Raw genomic sequence first — 20,693 nt, forward strand, 5'->3', positions numbered from 1 at the left:
AAATCTCCATATTTTTAAGTCCCTACCAGTGGTCTGGATGGTCTCCTCTTCGGCCCTCCTGCTGTGAGATCAATTTACCTAGGTTGCGTATTGGGCACTGCCTTCCTAGCTATTGCCATTCGTTAAGTGGCGCTACCACACTACATATTGCACATTGTGCCCAAGCTTTAAATGCCTTCCATTTGCTGATGGAATGTCCATTTTCTAACTGTTTACATTACTGGTTGGGTTTGCCATGTGAGTTACATCATTTTAGTGAACGATGTGTAGGCTGTCGACTACATTTTACTTTTTATCTGTTGCAACAATTTGGTGAAGGCCATTTGGTTTTTAGTTCTGGACCTGTCTTTCTATTGTGTATTTTATGTACCCTTCTCCACATCACTGTTTTTAGCTGTTCTTTTTTTTTTTTTGGGGGGGGGGGGGGGGGGGGAGAGTGACATAGTCATTCTTAACTCCCCTCTTTTTCTTCGTGTTTCACAATTTAGACATGGGTGCATTATATCCCAGTTGTTTTCTTGCCATAAAACAAAAGAAACAAACAACCCTGTCAACATGGGAAACCCTCAAACAATGGCTCTAAAGGTGAGCTACAAAACCCCCTTGCAAATCCTTGGCATTTCTATACGTGACCCCGTTCCTTGGGGCTGTGCAGGAGTTTAATACATTTGTAAAATAGGTCATGTGTTTTAACAACATTTAATTACATGTCCTGAAATGTGCCACTAGTGCACTGACACAGTTCATTGAAAATTATGTTCCTCATGCTGGTAAGTGAGAATCACTTACTTCTGATAATCCACAAAACGTCACTAGTGTAAAACAAAAACTGATATCATAGGCCTGCAGGAACTAATAGATACTTATCACCCAGAAAGTAAACTCAGAGTACTTTGAGAGCTGGACAGATTAATGAGATCATTCTGATGAAGCACACATGCTGTGACCAAATTACTTTGCAGTGTTTCAAGGATATTTTAATAACATCTACAGTATGTCCTCTTTCCTTGTTTTTTCACCCTTTTCACATTTTGCTGAATACACAGGGTGTATCAAAAGGGATGGTGCAAACTTACGACTGAAAGTACACAACATTAATTAGCACAATGTCCCAGTAAACACGGGTCTGCAAATGAGCAACTTGAGAGATAATCAAAGCTGTACGGTTCCAAGCTGCCACTGACACCATTATGAACATTGTCCTAGTTAGTACACATTTGAAATTTAGACTTCACTATTGGGTTGTACATTGTAATCAGTTCACATTTTCCCCCCAAGGGGTTCACAACTCTTTCGTATGCCTACACAGTGAGGAAGTAAATAAGGGGGCTCTAATCAGTGAAGTGTAGAATAAATTTTGATTTGTTGTGGATGGAAACAGTAAGTCTAGTAGGTACATATTGCACATATATAGCTTTGCATTACTGTGTTTCCAGTCAGGAAACACACATTCAAAGCAACACATTTGTGAAAAAAACCTACACTGACACATCTCTTTCAAGGATGCTGGAAGTAATAAACAATAGTATAACATGGAAGTGTGTTGCAATTTGTGCCAGACACGAGTCATCATAATGCTATTTCTGGTGAAGGTTACAAAGAACTAGGCCAATGATTAACACATTTAGGTACACATTATAAAGAATTCTGTAGTTCAAATACCATACTGCATGCCATCTGTTGTCCAGTAAAGTCTTGTTCAAGGTTATGAAATGGCACCTTGTTAGGAACAGTCAGTGCCCTCTAGGCACAAAAATTGCTGTGAACTACACTGCTACACACCTTCCCTGTATATGTGGAAGCACACCACACTTCAAATTCATCACGCGGTGTGGTTTATACTCTCTCGCCCAATGGATTGTCCGAGGACACTCAAAAGTACCTGTCTGACCGGGGCGTAATGGCTGTACATAGTCATGAAAAGGGTTGACAAGAACTTGGTACCAACCTGTACTCTCTCCCTAATGTTTGACAGAGCTAAACTTCCACCAAACATTAAAGCAGAATATGAGATGATTTCAGTTCGCCCTTACATCCCCAATACTACACATTGCTATCGGCGTCTGCAGTTTAATCATACCAGCCAGTTGTCTTCCAATCTGGCCAAATACGTTAAATGTGGCAGGGATCCCCATGAGGGTGCTTGTCCACCACCACCATCCCTTTGTTGCATCAGCTGTATGGGCGACCATGTTGCTTCCTCTAGAGATTACTCCCATTTCCAAAGATGATGTATTTAGGAAAACTGAGTGAAGTAAAAGGTATCTACATTTGCTGCTCTTAAGTTATTTGCCAATCGGAAACCCACTGTGCCCCAGGGGTAAATACAGCACTGTCCTTGCATCTCCTCAGCCTGCTAAGGAGGTAGCCATGCAGACTTGTGATGTCACCTTTAGTGCCACGGTCGCTAGATAGTCCAGTCCAAGGATCGCCCGTTCAACCTCCCCACTATCACCTGCTCACTCTATGGCTCACCCTTCATCAGTTCTTGCTAAATCAAGGGGCCCAAAATCGGATGCCCAGACTTCCAAAAAGAGCCTACTTGTGAAGATTTTTTATGTATTCAGACTTCCCAACCATCAAATCCTTCCTCATGTCAATGTCCTGTTTCCAAGAACGCTCATAGGAAACAAAAGTTCCTCTCCTACTCCGCCATGGCGTGTCTAATCTACAGTGCCACACAACAGTAACGGCCCTCGGCCGTCTTCCACGTCACAGAGATGCACCGATGGCAGCCAATCAATTGTCTGATCGCTGGTGGCAGGAGCTGCCCCAAAACAACCTATGAAGCAGGATCTTCTGCCTTCAGCTGAATGCTATTCCACACTGTTGTCTGCCGGCTCTCAGCAGTCGTTGATAGCAACTGTAGTGAGATTCTTCGCTTTTCTGTGCACCCTATGGCAATTATTCATTGGAATATCCGTGGCATTCAAGCCAATTGGGATGAATTGTCGATCCTCTTACAATCCTACTCCCTGACCATCTTCTATCCTCAGGAAACAAAGCTATGTTTCCACGATCACTCTATTTCCCCCACTTCCAATCAGTCTGGTTTGATCACCCCTCTGTTGACGGCATTCACATGAGGGACTCCCCTTTCGTGCACCAGATCCAACGCTCTCTTCAGCAGCTGGTGGACGACGGTTCTCCGGTTAGCTTTATGTGGGTTTCTGGCCATGTCGGTATCCCTGGGAACGAAGCTGCAGATGCCACAGCCAAGGCTGCGGTCCTCCAGCCTCGGACAGCTTCTTGTTGTGTCCCTTCATCGGATTGTAGCAGGGTCATTTGTCGGCGCATTTTATCGCTGTGGCATGCCGATTGGGCTGCACTTACGGACAACAAGCTTCGGGCCTTTAAACCTCTTCCCGCGGCTTGGACGTCCTCCTCACGCCCCTCTCAGTGGGAGGAAGTAGTTTTGGCCTGGTTACGAATTGGACACTGCCGGTTCAGCCATCGCCATCTGCTGACGGCTGCGCCGGTGCCGTTCTGCCCATGTGGGCAATTGCTGATGGTCCACCACATTTTAACGTCCTGTCCGGATTTTACTGCACTGCGTCTTGATCTTGGCCTGCCATGTACTCTCGATGCCATTTTAGCGGATGACCCAGGAGCAGCTGCTCGCGTTCTTCGTTTTATCTACTTGACCAACCTGTCTAAGTACATTTGATTATGCTGTTTTTTAATCCTATGCCTGTCGATCTTTTATTGTGTTTTCCCTTTTAGTTGCTGTTTTTAACTTGTGCCTCACGGTGCATTCCTAACGTAGTCTGGGCGCTAATGACCGTTGAAGTTGTGCGCCCTAAAACCACAAAAAAAAAAAAAAAAAAACTTGAAGGACTCAACATTCTTCTCCATAATACTGTCCATTACCACCCAATCCCTTTACAGTTGCTTCCAAGCTGTCACTGGCTGTCTTTCCCTTTCTCGATGCACCTTCTCTCTGTGTACAGTATACATTCCATTGTCCACACCGATGGCAAGTGCTGATCTTATTTCATCTCCTCAGTTAGCTCCTGCCCACCCTATTTGCTGGTTTGGTACTTCAATGGACACCACCCACTTTCGGGATCCCCACAGCCTTGTCCCATGAGACACACTATTGATTGACCTCTTCCACCAAGTGGATCTTGTTTGCCTCAACACTGGGAAACCTAAAATATTGTCTGCCTTCTCGTCAATTTTCTAATTTGGACCTTCCGGTCGGTACTGTTCAGCTAGCTTGGCGCTTTGAATGGTTCCCTCTTACTGGTGCGCACTCGAGTGACCATTTTCCATGTGTTCTTAGATTACAGCCCTAACCACCATTTGTGCGCCCAAGACGCTGGAAGTCTGCTCAAGCCGATAGGACACTGCTCTCCTTTCCAGTGACATTCAATGACCGTCACTTTCCTAGCATCGACGATTAGGTCAATCATGTTACGGAAGTTACTCTTAAAAGCTGCAGAACGTTCAATACCTCATACCTTCCCTTTGCCCCGGCGCCCCTCGTTCCTTGGTGGAATGAGATGTGCCATGACACAATACACTAGCGGAGACGTGCTCTGTGTTTTTTGCCACAATCCTACTTTGGCCAACTGAATCTGCTGTAAGCAGTTACGTGAGCAATGCCGCCTTCACTCCCTCATTGGTGGTTTGGAGTCAAATTTGACAGTTACTTGACATGTGTAGCTTCTTCCCGGTTTCTGGGCTCCCTGTTGCGCATCATATCTTAGCGGACCCAGTCACAATTTCTAGCTTATTAGATCGACACTTTGCTGAGATTTCGAGCTCTTCAAGTTACCCACCAGCCTTTGTCCCAAAGAAACGTGCAGCAGAAGTGTGACCTCTTGCTTTCTCCTCTCAAAATAGTGCATGTTAGAATTCCCACATGGAGAACAGTATTATAGCTTTCGCTCTCTTTATCTCTCTCCTCCGCTCCAGGACGAGATGGTGTCCATGTCCAAATGTTCCTGCATTTATCATACCATAATCTACCTTACCTCCTCTGCCTTTATGATCGAATATGGACCAACTATACCTTTCCCAGAAGATATCAGGAAGTTACCGTCGTTCCTGTTCCGAAACCTGGAAATGACAAACAACTCCCCTCTAGCTATCACCCCATATCTTTCATGAGTAGTGTATGTATGTGTGGTGAATTTCTGTTTAGCCTGGTGGCTGGAGTACCAAAGCCTTTAAACACCTGCCCAATGTGGTTTCGGAAAGCGTCGTTCTGCAGTTGACCATCTTGTTCCTCTCTCCACTTACATCACGAACAATTTTCTCAGGGCTACCCCTTTTTATTCATGAATTTGACAACGCACAATTAAGGTGGGAGTTAACACTACTCTCTCCTGTACTTGTACTGTTTGCCATTGCTGTAAGTCCAATTATGGATTCTCTCCTTTGTGATGTCTCAGGCTCCCTCTTTGTCAACGATTTTGCTCTCAACAGACCAGCCTTCTTGAGCGTCGTCTTCAAGGATGTCTCAATCGCCTCCACTCATGGAGCATTGAAAACGGCTTCCACTTTTCTCCTTGTAAGACCATCTGTGAAAATTTTTGGTGTGGTATGGAGTTTACTCTGCCTTCCCTCCATCTAGGCCCCATTGACCTTCCGTTTAGACATCGCTAAATTCTTGGGACTTACCAGTGTTCTGAGTGGTACCTCCTAGGGAGTGGACAGAGTGGTCCTTCTCCACCAATATTGTGTCGTAGTGCACTCGAAATTGGAGCGTGGAAGCATAGTTTACTCCTCTACTCAGCAATCTATTCTTCGGCATCTCGACTCTGTCCACCACTATGGATTGCATTTAGCCTCTGCATATTTTTTACACCAGCTCCATGGAGAGGCTTTATACTGAGACTGCTGAACCTCCGCTGTCCAATCAGCGAGCTGTCCTGAGTCGTTACACTAGTCACCTGTCTTCCATGCATGCTCATCCAGCCCATGACCTTCCTTTCGTCGCCTCCATGGATTTAGGGTATGCAGGTCGCCCTTCCTTTCTATCACTGGGAGTCCACTTCTGTCAACTACTACATTCTCTTTCCTTCCACTTTCTTAAAACTTTCTTGACAACTGGGTGTACGGCATAACCTTGGCTTCTCCTACAGACCTGCATGTTCTGTGATATGTTAGCTTCCCAAGGGTAGTAACCCTCCCCACTGCCCCATCCCTCTAGTTTATCATTGGGCATTTGCTGATCTATGCTCATAAATGGAGCATGCAACATTTATTTGCACTGATGGCTCAAAAACATCATTTGGTGTTGGGAGTGCCTATACTGTTGGTGAAACAGCTGATAGATTTCAGCTTCCCGACAGGTGTTTGGTTTTTACTGCGGAGCTTTACGCTGTTCTCCAGGCCATAAGCGGATACAGTATATTATATGCTCAGATTCGCTTAGCTCTCTCCTAAGCCTCCAAGCTCTTTAACCTGTCCACCCTCCGATCAACCAGATTCAGGACTGCCTCCACTAGCTCCACTTGTGGGGTTTCTGTGGCATTCCTCTCAATCCCAGGGCACGTTGGTATCCACAGAAATGAAGCAGCAGTCAGTGACCAAGGCTGCAGTCTCTTTCTTGGTCTGCTGTTAACATGGTTCCCTTAGCCGATCTACAGAGCATTTCATGTTGTTGTGTTGCTCTTTTATTGCACGGACGTTGATCTAGACTTCCCGATAATAATGCCTATGACTAAAAAGACAGTGCCCTATCCAGAGTTTAGTTAGAATTACCTTCTCCCAATGACTAGGTCGATAGAAAGAGATTCAAGCACAGGGAAGGGGTTTCACGTCCCATAATTTATTAAGTGGTCATCCTCCCACTTTGTCCCCACTGCTCTCAACTGTGTATGGTGAGGAACCTTTTACTTCAGTGCTCCTATTTTAATCTGTTACGTGCCAGTTTTCAGCTTCTGCCTGATATATCTTCCCTTTTAGCAGATGACACACACTCAGTTGATCATGTCCTCAAGTTTGTCAGTGAGATGACATTGATAATTCCATGCTTTTTATTGGGGAAAACAAACTGCCCTTCAATGGTCTGATTTGCCATTTGGTTTTTTACTCTTCCCTAAGCCACAGAATGAGCACTTATGGCCATAGCAGTTTTGTGCCCTAAAAGCATAGCAAGAGAGTTCACATTTCACTTATGGGGTACCTTCAAAGGAAGCATTCGAAGAATTTTCCTTGCATCTTGATGCAATACTGTGCTCGTCTCTCCAATGAATTTTGAATTCTTTTGAAAACCCCTGGATCATTTCAGGTTTCTTGGAAAGCATGTACAACTCTGAAGTGACCCATGGAAAAAACCCAAAGGATTTAGATCAGGTGGTTGTTGAGACCAAGGTACAGGTCTGCCTCGTCCTATCCATCTTTGGCTGTATCTGCATGTTAGATGCCGTCTCACACCAGCAGCAAAATGTGCCGGAGCTCCATCATGCATGTACCACATACAGACACTGCTGAAGTGGAACATTCTTAAGCAGTCCTGGAAGATGACGCCGCAGAAAGCTAAGATACCTCCTCCCATTAAGTTGGGGCAGAAGAATGTGTGTCCTAATAAGTTGATTGCCTAGTACCACAACCACACATTCAGTGACGAACGTTGCTGATGTGGTGACTCATGAACAGCATGTGGGTTTATTTCACAACACAAATGAGTGTTACGGTAGCTTCACACCATCACATGTGAATCCTACTTCATCTGTAAATAAGATGTCACATGCGAAACGAGGGACCACTACAGTGTGCTGTTGTGGCCACTGACAAAACTTCACTCTAAAAGTAAAGTTGCATCATTGAAACATTGAACTCGTTTGAGGTGGTAATTGTACAGTAAACTGTGATGTAAAATTCTCCATACACTACTGTGGCTTAGTACAGGCTCTTGCGTGGCAATTCTTCTTGTCGAGCTTCCTGGAGAGTGCTGTACTGCTTCCAACATGATATCCTCAACCTCGGGCACCATGTGAGCAGGCCTACCTCCTGCTGTGCCATATTCAAAACACCTGTTCTCTCAGGTGCTGATGGACCCTTGTAAATGTATGACTTTCAGGGTGTCTTCCATCAGGATATGTTTCTTAGTACAAGCATGCAGCCTCTCGTGCATTGCCATTAGCCCTTCCCTACATAAAATGCTTATCCACATACTCTTCATCACTCTACAGTTCCACTGTAACAACACAGCGCACATGGCACTCGTCAGACACAACTGATACCCTATGAGGCTCTCTACTGTATCTGTTCTGCATGTTCTGCATGTATGGTGCGATTCCAACTCCACCTCTCAGCAGTGTTGCGTTGTGAAAACTGCAACCATAGGAAAGCCTCAAGTGCGCTAGGGGGAAACTGTCATTGGCGGCATGGAATCATACAATTGTGATTATCTTGCAATCAGCTAGTTTGCAAATCCATGTTTATGGGACATAGTGCTTCTATTATCGTATACTTTCAGCCATGTAAGTTTGCACCATTCTTTTTGATACACCCTGTATGTGGAAGCGTCCTCACCTGCATAAAGGACATACATCAAAAACAGATGTAAATAGAATAGTTAAAATGTGAACAGAAAAGATGAAAATGTTTCTGAAAGAAATGACTTCTGTTTGGGAAGCTCAGTCAGCAGAGCACATGAATGCGAAAGGCAGAGGTCCCCAGTGCAAGTTCCAGTCCTTGCACACTGCACTGATGAGTGAAATATTCACTACACAAATTTAACACAGCTTCAGAAACCACAGATATTTAACACTTACATTAAAAAAAATTTGAATGTGAGGAGTAATTTTTCTAAACTACCATGTAACTCGGGCTATGTAATAACACTCATTTAGGTCTCTCTGTTCATCATGATCAACTTTATGATAGATATTAAGTGTTTCACACACCACATCTGGTCCACTACTTCTTGTTTTGATGCCAGCTTCATGCAGTGTTGCCTGGTCCAACATGCTGCTAGCATTTGCCACAAGACACATGATCTGTGTAATGAAGTAGTGCACCTGTAATACAGCTGATGGGTTAAAAAAAAAACCAAATAGGTAATTGTATAATTTACTTACCTTCGACTCACATTTCAATCTTAGAATTACAGTGGAGCAAAGACACATTGTGTGACACAATATGCTAGTATTGACTTTTAATTTTATAAAGTTGCATGTCTTTATAATTAGTAGGACATTCGGTTCTAGTGTGTGCTTGTGGGGCCCAATGAGTGGTGAAGCAGAGAGAGAGAAGGGGAGACACACATAACAAGGCAACTGTCAAACTTCTGTCACAACAGACATGCCTATGGAACTTACTGCCATCTCCCCTTAGTTTATCAAGAAGAGACCAAAAGCACCAGATTCAAATATTTTCTGATTCGGCAGCTCACAATCAAATAAGAGAAAAAACGAAAAATACTAACGAACTTACTGGTTTGTGTACTGTGTAAAATGTGTCCTGCAGGAATTCCATCCCAGAAGAGTATCTTGTTCTTTCTGTTTTCTGCTAACTTGCAGCGCTTTTTGGTATTTTCATAAGATACCAAAGGGGAGCCAATAATTATAATACAGAACTAGAAGAGAATTTGCCAGATACGAAACAGATGAGGGGAGGGAGAGGGTGTGTTGAAGGATTTTACATAGTGGGAATCTCATGGAAGTGGAGGAAACCAAGGGGAGATTTAGGTGACAGATATCATGCTGTAGTTTCTGTACAACTGTGGGTCTAAGGTTTTATACACATTCAAATTGCCCACAAGATGCCCCAGGCACTCATTTTAATCTGAATTTTAGTGGTTATTATAGCTGGAGTGAAATATGGGCTACCAGATACATTTGGAGGACACGAACTGCTGTCAGGTCTGCCTGGTGAATCGAAGAGATCAGCAAAAAGTTACTTTTTGTGGCCGGACATGAATAGAGAAGGTGAGCCTACTTTCAGAAAGTATCAGACTTGGTTGTGAAGTTCTCATCTCGAATAATTTTGTTTGACAAGTAGTTCCTCAGGTGCGTTCCGTACAAAATGACATTTTTTCATGGTTCATTTGATTCTCTACTTCTGTATAGTATAAAATGTTTTATGTTACAGGAGTCTAGCAGATACAGGAAGTATGCATGCAAAACGAAGCTGGGATTGCAGACCTAGTTATGTAGAATTGGAAGAGACAAGGAAACATGGTCCGTTGCCCAGTCTACATTAATGCACATTAAAATACGTATCACATAACGAATCGTGAGTCAGGTCATAAGTATGACATCCATGTAAGCGTATAATCAAACCTGCAGCCCAGTAATTCCATCAATTATAAATATTTAGAACAGCTGACTAAAAGTCAGACATCAGAGAAACTGCATAACACAAATAAAAAGGAAAAAACCTCCATTTTCAAAGTGAAGGGAGGTAAAAATGAGGTAGGTTAACTGCTTAGAAAACAAGAATCGGTGACATTCATCTGTAGGTTCAATTTTCCATGTCAGCATAGTAAGACACCAGGTTAATTACAGAAATGAGGAAAAGACATGATGAATACTTGAAACACACAGGGGCATACACTGTAAAATGTTGGCCAGACAGAGCACCTTTAGAATATGATAAAAGCAATATGTGGACAGAACCGAAGTCAGTCTAGTTTAAGGTGCCTATGTTGAAGGCCTTCACCACAATAATGGAGGCATGGAGAATATTTTACAGAGCTGTAGGTGATAGTGAGAGGTCCAATTTCAAATAGATACGTTTACTGACAAACATGACTTGCTTCTCAGAGAATAGGACAAATGTATTGCAGTGAAGAACAATAAGTAGACATTGAAGTGCTATTTAGAAAACTAGCCTCATAAAGAATGTCATATACATAACACAAAAGATGGACATATTTTGCTCCATGTGTTTATTGAACTCAAATGACCCATATTCTCACAGATGGTTGTGGGACCTTGGCTTTCAGTACAGACTGTTTTATATGGACAACTGAGCAGTCGGTAGGTGATGTTTGAAGTGAGCATTGTATCAAAAATCTAGATGCCAGTCATTGAATACTGGCCCCTATTGTGACTGAAGTTTTCCCACCTCTGGTCCAAACACACATTATGCTGTCTTCAGGCCCCATGCCCAAAACTGTTTCCTCAATAACAAAGCAATTTGGAAATTTAGATGGTTAGAAGGTGTTTGGTTTGACATTCTGCACATGGTGAGAAAAGTTGTTTAGAAATTGTATGGATGCCACACAGCAGTTGTGCTCAGAGATGCATAAGGGGAATAGTCTTTAGGAAGGGAGAGAGAGGACTGGAGCTTACCAACAATGCTATTCAGTCTGTACATTGAACAAAGAAGTTAAAAAAGATGAAAGGAAAACCTTGTCTGTGAATTGTCAGATGACAAATGACTTGGAAGAGCAGTTGAACACAGTGGATAGTGTCTGAGAGATCGTAAGATGAGCAACAAAAGTGAAAAAAGTGTAATGGAATGTAGTCTAATTAAAGTAATTATGGGAGAATTACACATAAAGCAATATATTGTATAATAGGATGCCATATAAATGTGGTATTCTCCCTTGATCATATTTTAGACAGCTGAATAAGGTGTTGGATATTCTACCTAAAAATTTACAGTAAAAGTTTTCTCTTATCAAATTTGTTGTACATGATCCAGATGAGTTCATGAGGAATACTGATGTTTTTAGCAGTCTCCTGACTGGTTTGATGTGGGCCACTGTGAACTCCTCTCCTATCTCAACTACTTCACCTCATAGTATAACACACCCAGTTATTTTCTGGACATATTCCAATCTCTGCCATCTCCTGAAATTATTACCTCTGTACTCCCTAAAGTATGGTGGAAGTTACTTGTTGGTCTCTTAATGCATTCCCTTTCGTTTTGTCCCTTCTTGTCATTGTTCCTGTGGTGAAACTCTTCATTTCTTACCACATCAGTCCACTGAATTTTCGCCATTCCTCTGTAGAACCAGAGGCCAAATACTTAAACCAGAAAAGAGAATTTATCACAATATGTAATTGACTTTCATATAATTCTGTGTGCCAAAAGTAAAATTCCGCTCCCCACCTGCTTCACCCCACCTCCTCCACTAGGGGTTTTAGGACTTCAAACATTGCTTTGTGTGCCTCCAGCATTATTTTGTTGCTCCCAATAATTTGTTCAACCCCTAATTTTCATTGCATCACCTATGTGTTCTAACTCTTCTTCTGTCACGTCATCAAACAGATCCTACCCCACATGGAAGACTTAATGTACTCTTCCCACATGTCAGCTCATTCCTCTGAGTTCAACAGTGGAATTACTTTCGCACTCTCAATGTTTGTTCCTTTGGTTTTATTTTCACCAAAGGTTGCTTTGACTTTCTTATATGCGGAATAGTCCTACCAATGACCGTTTCATGTATAATTTCTTCACATTTTTTTCTGCAGTCATTTTATTTTGCCTTCTCTGCTTTCCTGTTTCACACATAAGTGACTTACATTGATGTATTTCTGTCTCCTATTGCACATTTTTGTACTTCCTTACTTTACGAATCAATTTCAGTATTTTCTGTAACACGAGTTTTTTACAGTTACCTCATGCATACTTAAATTTGTCTGTCCAACTTCTGTGACTGCCCTTTTCAGATAAATCCCTCCCTTTTCAACTGACCTGCATGTTGCAGTATTCATTACCACACTATTTATTGCTTCAGTGAACTTTAAACGCACACCATTCTTCTCAGTGCCCCACTTACTTCACCACTAACAGTTATTGACTACTCTCTTAACCTCAGTCTGCTCTTCATCATTACTGAGTTGTGATATGAACCTACATCTGTTCCTGAGTATACCTTGCAATCCAATATCAGATTTCACAAGATGTCTCAAAATGATGTAATCCAGCTAGAATCTCCACATGTCCCTCGGACTTTTTCCAAATATACCTCTTCCTCTAGTAATTTTAAAATAGCATATTCATAATCAATAACAGAATTATACAACAATTGAATTTGTTTTTACTCGTCACTTCTATTATCAAGCTCGTACTCTTCAACTCTGCCACGTATTACATTGCCTATTACAGCATTCCAGTCACTCATGATTATTGGATTTAAATCCTCATTACGTATACATTTTGTCATAAACTTTTACTCCCTCTTTTTCAGATTGTGACATTGGCAGATATACCTGAAACATAACCGTTAGCTTTTTGGTGTCAATTTTGATGAGAATAATCTTATTACTGAACTGTCCACTGTACTGACCCACACATCCACACCCAAATCTTTGTAAGCAGTTGCAGTGTGCACTGTGCAAGTCAGATGCAGCTAGAATGTAAACAATGGAGGTTGCCGCTTGTGGATGCACACAGCCTCTCATCCATGCACTCTGAGTTAGAGGTGCCTCGTCCTATATCTAAAACATGTCAGGTGGACAGCAGTCATGTTTACTTTGACGTGTTACCTCATTGTTATTGTACAAGCCTCTGTACCTGGTATAAGTTCTGTTTTAGGCTTAGTTTGTTGTGTCCATCATTATATAGTGTTCCCTTGCAGGATTAGAACATTCAGTGATTCAGTCTCTACCCTACATTTCTGCTCGTGAGAAATCCATCTTACCAGAAATGATATTTTTCCTATATCGTTTCACTGACTGCAACTACATCCAGAGTGAACATTAAAATTTCCTCTTCAGATTTTCTAGCTTCTTTACCACATTGAATTTCTACAGTTTTGTGAGTCAAAGCACGAAACATCACTAGTCACTGGATATTCATGTCTTGCAAGTTCATTTTATCCGGGGGATCTTCGGGATTATGAGTGCCTCTGCTTCTTGGCTTTAGTTCTTTGTCCATATTCATGGAATAAATTGTCAAATAGTTCAATTGCCATGAATTATTACAACATATTAGCTGGAAAGAGACTTGCTATAACTAAAATGAATGACAGCATCTGAACAGAAGTATTGCATAATGTCTTATCACACAGATCAGTCCTCATTTCTGTCTTTTTTTTTTTAATTTAAATGTAGGTGATATTTATCCAATACATCCCACATAGTTTGACTGTGCAGATGATTAGTCAACATATATGCAACACAGAAGTTTGCAACAACTTCTGATAGACATCGTCACCCAATATTTCCATAAACAACCTACCACAACTAAAATTGAAATTTCATTTTTTGATGTGTCTAACAGACTATCACACAGAGCCCTTGATCTCCATTTTGAGGGAGACTACCATAACATGCAACCAGAATACCTTGGGACACGACACTTCCTTCAAAGTAGCACTTAACACTTTGCTGTCCACAAATCTCTCACAAATTTATTTGCTTGGCGCCGGCAGTACTAATTCAGATTACTTGGCTTGTCGCCGGCTGCTTGTCATCTTTCTGTTGATAACAAGCTTCAAACATATTAACTTTTGTGCACTTTAATTTTTCCGGAAATCCCCTATTTTGCCATATAACTCCACAAACTCAAATTTTCTTTTTGAGCCACTTCTCTGCAAGTTCTACACTGTTATTATAATTATCCATGTAGAGGTGATGCCACTTTCCATAAAAAGGTGTCAATAGTTCCATCATTGTTTTTGCTAAAGGTTGTCCAGTGCAGGAATATATCTTGAATGAAGAAATGTATCCCGTACTCTAATCACATAGATTAGATTAGATTAGATTTTCTTTCATTCCAATTGATCCGTAGTGAGGAGGTCCTCCAGGATGTGGAACATGTCAGAAAAACAACAATACATGACAAATATCTACAACTAAAACAAACAAGCTAATGTACCATTCCACAGGTCCCAAGTGGAATGATCGTCATTTTTTAATGAACACTAAGTCATTTTACAAATACCAATGCACTGAATTTAAAATAAAGTTTTTTATTTATTTATAAGGTAATAAAACTACTGTAATACTTATTTTCAATGAACACATTACTGCACTGAAATTGTGCAGAAGTTATGTTGTACTTATATACAAATCAGTTGGTTTTACTAAGAAATTCAGCAATGGAGTAGGAGGAGTTGGCCACCAATAAATCCTTTAGGCTTCTCTTAACCTGAATTTCATTGGTTGTTAAGCTTTTTATGGCTGCTGGCAAGTTATTGAAAATGTGTGTTCCTGAATAATGCACACCTTTTTGTACAATACTAAGTGACTTTAAATCCTTGTGAAGATTATTCTTATTTCTAGTATTGATTCCATGAATTGAGCTGTTGGTTTGAAAAAGTGATATATTTTTAATGACAAATTTCATTAAGGAATAAATATATTGGGAAGCAGTAGTGAGTATCCCTAGTTCCCTAAACAGGCTTCTGCAGGATGTTCTTGAGTTCACACCACATATAACTCTCACTGCACGTTTTTGTGCCCAGAAAACTTTAGCTTGGCTTGATGAATTACCCCAAAAAATAATCCCATATGACATTATGGAATGAAAGTAAGCATAGTATGCCAGCTTTTTCATTTTTATATCCCCTATGTCTGACAAAATTCGCATTGCAAACAGAGATTTGTTAAGATGCTTCAGCAGTTCTGTGGTGTGGTCCTCCCAGTTGATTTTATTATCAAGCTGTAATCCCAAGAATTTAACACTGTCCACTTCTTCTACCTTCTTGTCATCGTATGTTAGACATATACTCTTGGGACACCCCTTACAAGTTCTGAACTGCATGTAGTGTGTTTTTTCAAAGTTTAGTGACAAAGAATTGGCTAGGAACCAGTGATTAATGTCCACAAATATTTTATTGGCTGATCTTTCTAAGACTACACTTGATTTGCTATTTATTGCAATGTTTGTATCATCGGCAAACAAAACAAACTTGGCATCTGGTAATGTTACTGATGAAAGGTCATAGATATACACAAGAAAAAGTAAGGGCCCCAAAATGGAACCTTGTGGGACCCCACATGTAATTAGTTCCCAGTTGGATGATGCCTGATAGCTTGATACATGTCTCTTTCCTAATATCACCCTTTGTTTCCTGCCAGACATATAAGATTTGAACCATTTTGCAGCATTTCCTGTTATACTATAATATTCTAGTTTACTTAAAAGGATATTGTGATTTACACAGTCAAATGTCTTTGACAGATCACAAAATATACCAGTAGCCTGCAATTTTTTGTCTAATGAATTAAGCACATTTTCACTGTAAGTGTAGATAGCCTTCTCAATATCAGAACCTTTTAGAAATCCAAACTGTGACTTTGACAGTATGTTATTTGAGATAAGATGATTATAAAGACGACTGTACATTACTTTTTCGAAAATTTTTGAGAATGCTGGCAACAGTGAAATTGGACGGAAATTTGATGCTATTTCTTTATCTCCCTTCTTAAACAGTGGCTTAACTTCAGCATATTTCAGCCATTCAGGAAATATTCCACTAATAAATGACTGGTTACACAGATAGCTTAATATGTTACTTAGCTCAGAATCACATTGTTTAATTAACTTTGTTGATATTTCATCATACCCACTAGATGTTTTTGATTTTAAAGATTTTATGATGGACATTATTTCTGTTGGGGTAGTGAGGGTCAAATTCATATTATGGAAGTTACTTGAAATGTCTGGTCTAAGGTAATCCATAGCAGCATCTACCGAACCTGACAACAGTTATCAAATGTTTGTTAAAAAGTTCTGCAACACTATACACGTCTGTCACCAATGGCTGTTATGTAAGGCATAACACGTGTGTTCACCAGTGGCAGGCTCAGTTGTGATCTACTTCTTACTTCATGTGTTTTGTAAGACAGTATATGATTACTGTGCTACAGTGCCTTCCTCCTTGACAAGACCTGGCCTCTTGGATCATCATAGTTAGGACATCATTACATTGTGTGTTGTGAGGTGAGCTGGTCAGGCACAGTGTTTAAATAGTTTACACAGTTGACATAGCAGCATGTAACCTGAAATAAGAGAAATACTAACAGATATCCTTCCCACTCCTCCTGAAGTAGTCTTCCACACCCGCACAACCTCCACAGGATTCTAATCACCCTTTTGACACTCCTAATCCCCATCAGCTCTCCACAGGGGTACGATCTCCATGCGAGAACTAGGTGTATGGCCTGTCCAATTCACCAAAACCATGTTTCTAGGTCTGTCACAGGATTATCCCAGCCTATCAGAGGAAAGGCTACACGTGAAAACAGCTTTATCAGATACCAGCTCTCAGATGAATCAGATGAAGAAGACAGACTATGATTTACTGAGGACCAATAATAAATTTGAATGATATCCGGGTCCACACACATTTCCCAAAGATACACAGTGTCGTAGATATCTTAGAATTATATATTGGGACAAATCTGTTTGAGTATATTAGCAATGAAACCAATGCATATTACAGCCAACACTAAAATGACAGGAGCCATTTGTGGCAGCCAACAGGATCAGTCAGCTTTTTAAGGATTACTTTCGCCACCATGTTCCCTTACACACTAGTCATATCAAGTCTTTGTTTCCTGATTCAGTTTATTGCTACAGCTCTCCCTCTGCTGCTTCCTAGTCTCTGGGAATCCAGTCCACAAGAGATCGAACATTGGCTGGATCCAGGCTTTGTCTAGTGATCCACTTCCAGTATGTGTAAACATGAACTATAGTTAGTGTCACATTTGTCAATGCTACTTCCCTTTGTTTCTGACTCTCCCTGTACTGACTTGCATGATGCACCAATGTCTCCATGGAGATGGGCCCAGCCTTCCTGCTAATGAATTTGTCTGTGGACTATATAAGCTCAGGTCCCGAAGTTCTATTTAACATAGTCAAATTAGTGGCTGGTAGCACTTCCATGTGTTCACCTGGCCAATACAATCTGCGGTTTGTGCCTGAAATTGTGCCAGGTAGAGCAAAAATAAATACTGTTTTACATGGTGTCCCATTCATTTATAATTCCCCCCGTCTTCCTTTAACGTTAACTGGACGGGATTTCTGACCCTCTACCTAGTCTGTTCAGACAAACCATAATGGCACCCCTGTAATACTTCTGTAACTCCATGTTCCATACAGACAAATCTGTGCTTTTCTTCTGTAACAAATGACTGTTATTCCTTTACTCCAAGAAATTTCTTCAGCATCTCACACTTCAGAGGATACATGAGAACTGCATAATGTAGGTACCATGCATACTTACTGCTCCTGGAAAGGAAATTTAAATCTATACCTTTCCCCTGTTGGTTATTACCTCTGCTGTGGCTAGGTTAAAATGAAAAGGTTAACTGTTACGATGATGCTTAGAGAATAATTCACTCTCTGGTGGTGGCTCCTTTTGCACTTGATGTTGCACCTCCAGGCATTGTCTGGTGATAGGAATTTCACTCCTAGCTGGCTTATCTCACTTGTTCCATAGATTCCTGTAATTCTCTCTCTCTCTCTCTCTCTCTCTCTCTCTCTCTCTCCTCCTCCTCCTCCTCCTCCTCCTCCTCCTCCCTCTCCCCACGCTGTCCTCCAAGGATAGTAACAACTAAATTATTAATTCTTTATCCAATTTTCTGCTTCAGTTAGCAACATCTAAGTTAAGATTCACCATTTCTTCCGTAGTTTTGTGTAATAAACACTTCCAAGCAGCTGATGCAGTAAGAGCATATCTTTCTGCAAACATGAGTTTTTATGTTGTAGCACTCACTTATTGCCTTACTTATTGTACCCATTGTTTTATTACTTCTACTGTATCATTCACTCTGTCACCCTCATCTGCTGTCCCACTGTTTCCACATGTCATCCTAACACAGTGATCCAACCTCTACTTCTGGTATGTGGTATACTCCCCAAAGCCTCAGTCCTTTCAAGTCCCATGTTTCCTCCGACACACCCTGGAGACTACTTCGAACATTCAGTGATGATGATATACCATCAGTTCAAAACTACTGAAGGCTACTTCTAACCATGTTACCTCATTCTACCCCCCCCCCCCCCTGGGGGTCCACAACTCTTGTGGATACGTGCATGGCGAGCACGGGGCCCTGAGCTATTGCAGCCTTCTTTCTCTCCAGGGCTGCATTTCCTTCCCCTTCCCCTCCTTGCTCCTTTCCTGTCACGCTCTCCTCTCCCTCTCTTGGTGTCCTTGCTTATGTTGGGCCCGCTACCTTCCTGATTCTGTTGGTTTTACAATTCAGCTTTGTTGCGTAATCATCTCCTCCTTTTGGCATTCCTTGGTCCCCCTCTGGGGTTTGACCTCCATTACAAAATTTCTCCTCCATAGTGTGAGCCATTTGGGGAAGAGCACATTACCTAGTGTCTTTGACATGTGCCCTCCTAGTACATTCCACCTTTTCTTTCACGTCGTCGTCTGATGCTAGGGTACATAGCCTGCACGGTAGCCAGCCCATGTGGTGGGGTCACTATGTACCCTTTTGGTTGAGCCCCCTGAACACACAGGGATCACACTTCTGATACCTCAGCTGTGACCCCCTCATGCATGCCTTGCAGTGGTTGCTCGTCATCCTGGAGCATCGAAACTCCTGGCAATGGCTGCCATGCCAGACAGCCCTTGCTGTGGCTGGGTGGCGCCCATGAGGAGAGCCCCTGATCGGAGTGGGTGTCATCAGGGCAGACGCTATGCAAATAAAACGCTTACGGGTCCAGAACTCTGGCTGTTCTTCTGCGGCCATCCCTCTGCGTGGAACTGATTCTTCAAGTGCTGTTTCTCTTGCCCCTTCGGCCTTCCCTTCCATGGCTACTCCCTGGGAAGAGGGTCAGGCCCGTCAGCTAGGGCCGAAACCTTTCCCCCGTTATCTAGTTTGCACCAGGACTGATGGAGATACTTTCACCAATACCAAACCTTTATTCTTTCTGGAACACATTGAAGACAAGTTTGGCGAAGTGGACTCCCTGAGCAAGATGCAGTCGGGTTCATTGCTGATCAAAACTGCTTCAGCTGCCCAATCTGCGGCTCTTCGTGCCTGTACCCATCTTGGCACAATTCCTGTATCCATTACCCCCCACCAGTCTCTAAATATAGTACAAGGTGTGATTTTTCAAACTGATGAGGAACTTTGGGACAATCTCAGACGGCGGGATGTTCACTTTGTTCGGCGTGTTCAGAAGGGTCCTAAAGACAATTGCATTGATACTGGTGCCTTTCTCCTGGCCTTTGAAGGGGACACCCTCCCTGAGAAAGTTAAGATTATGGTTTATCGATGTGATGTGAAGCCGTACATCCCACCTCCTATGAGGTGAGGTGTTTTAAGGGCTTGTGTTTTGGACACATCTTCCCGCTGTTCACAGGCCCCTCTTGTGGTGACTGTGGACGCCCACTCCATGAGGGGAGTCCCTGTGGTCCCCCTCCTGTGTGTGTAAATTGTCATGGCAGTCATTCTCCACGTTCACCAGATTTCCCAGTATATAAGAAGGATAAGAAGATACAGGAGTATAAGTCCCTCCGATCGTTCAACCTACACAGAGGCCCGTAAGAAGTATACACATCTTCACCCTGTGCCCATGACATCTAGTTGTGCCTTGGTTATATCTTCACCCCTTCCTTGCCCCCCTTCCTTGCCCCCCCTTCCTTGACCCCCCTTCCTTGCCCCCTTTTCCTTGCCCCCCTTTCCTTGCCCCCCTTCCTTGCCCCCCTTCCTTGCCCCCCCTTCCTTGCCCCCGCCTTCCTTGCCCCCGCCTTCCTTGCCCCCCCCTTCCTTGCCCCCCCTTCCTTGCCCCCCCCCTTCCTTGCCCCCCTTCCCGGACCCCTCTCCTGCAGCTCCCACACCTTTTCCTCTGGGCACTGCTCCCCCTCCCCAGCC

The 20,693-nt window shown here is 42.3% G+C and overlaps 1 protein-coding gene across 1 annotated transcript in view; it reads left to right on the top strand.

The window, feature by feature from the left end:
- Positions 1-10,058, top strand: part of LOC126413308 (collagen alpha-2(I) chain-like) — a 29,444-nt gene extending 19,386 nt beyond the window's left edge. Inside the window, exons 3-4 of the mRNA XM_050083208.1 lie at positions 9,768-9,887; positions 10,051-10,058. Of these exons, the coding sequence (XP_049939165.1) occupies positions 9,768-9,887; positions 10,051-10,058 (128 nt within the window). The remainder of the gene's footprint in view (positions 1-9,767; positions 9,888-10,050) is intronic.
- Positions 10,059-20,693: the final 10,635 nt, after the last annotated feature.

The sequence above is a fragment of the Schistocerca serialis genome, chromosome 7 (genome assembly GCF_023864345.2).
Source record: "Schistocerca serialis cubense isolate TAMUIC-IGC-003099 chromosome 7, iqSchSeri2.2, whole genome shotgun sequence".
In the NCBI taxonomy this organism is placed as follows: Eukaryota; Metazoa; Arthropoda; class Insecta; order Orthoptera; family Acrididae; genus Schistocerca; species Schistocerca serialis.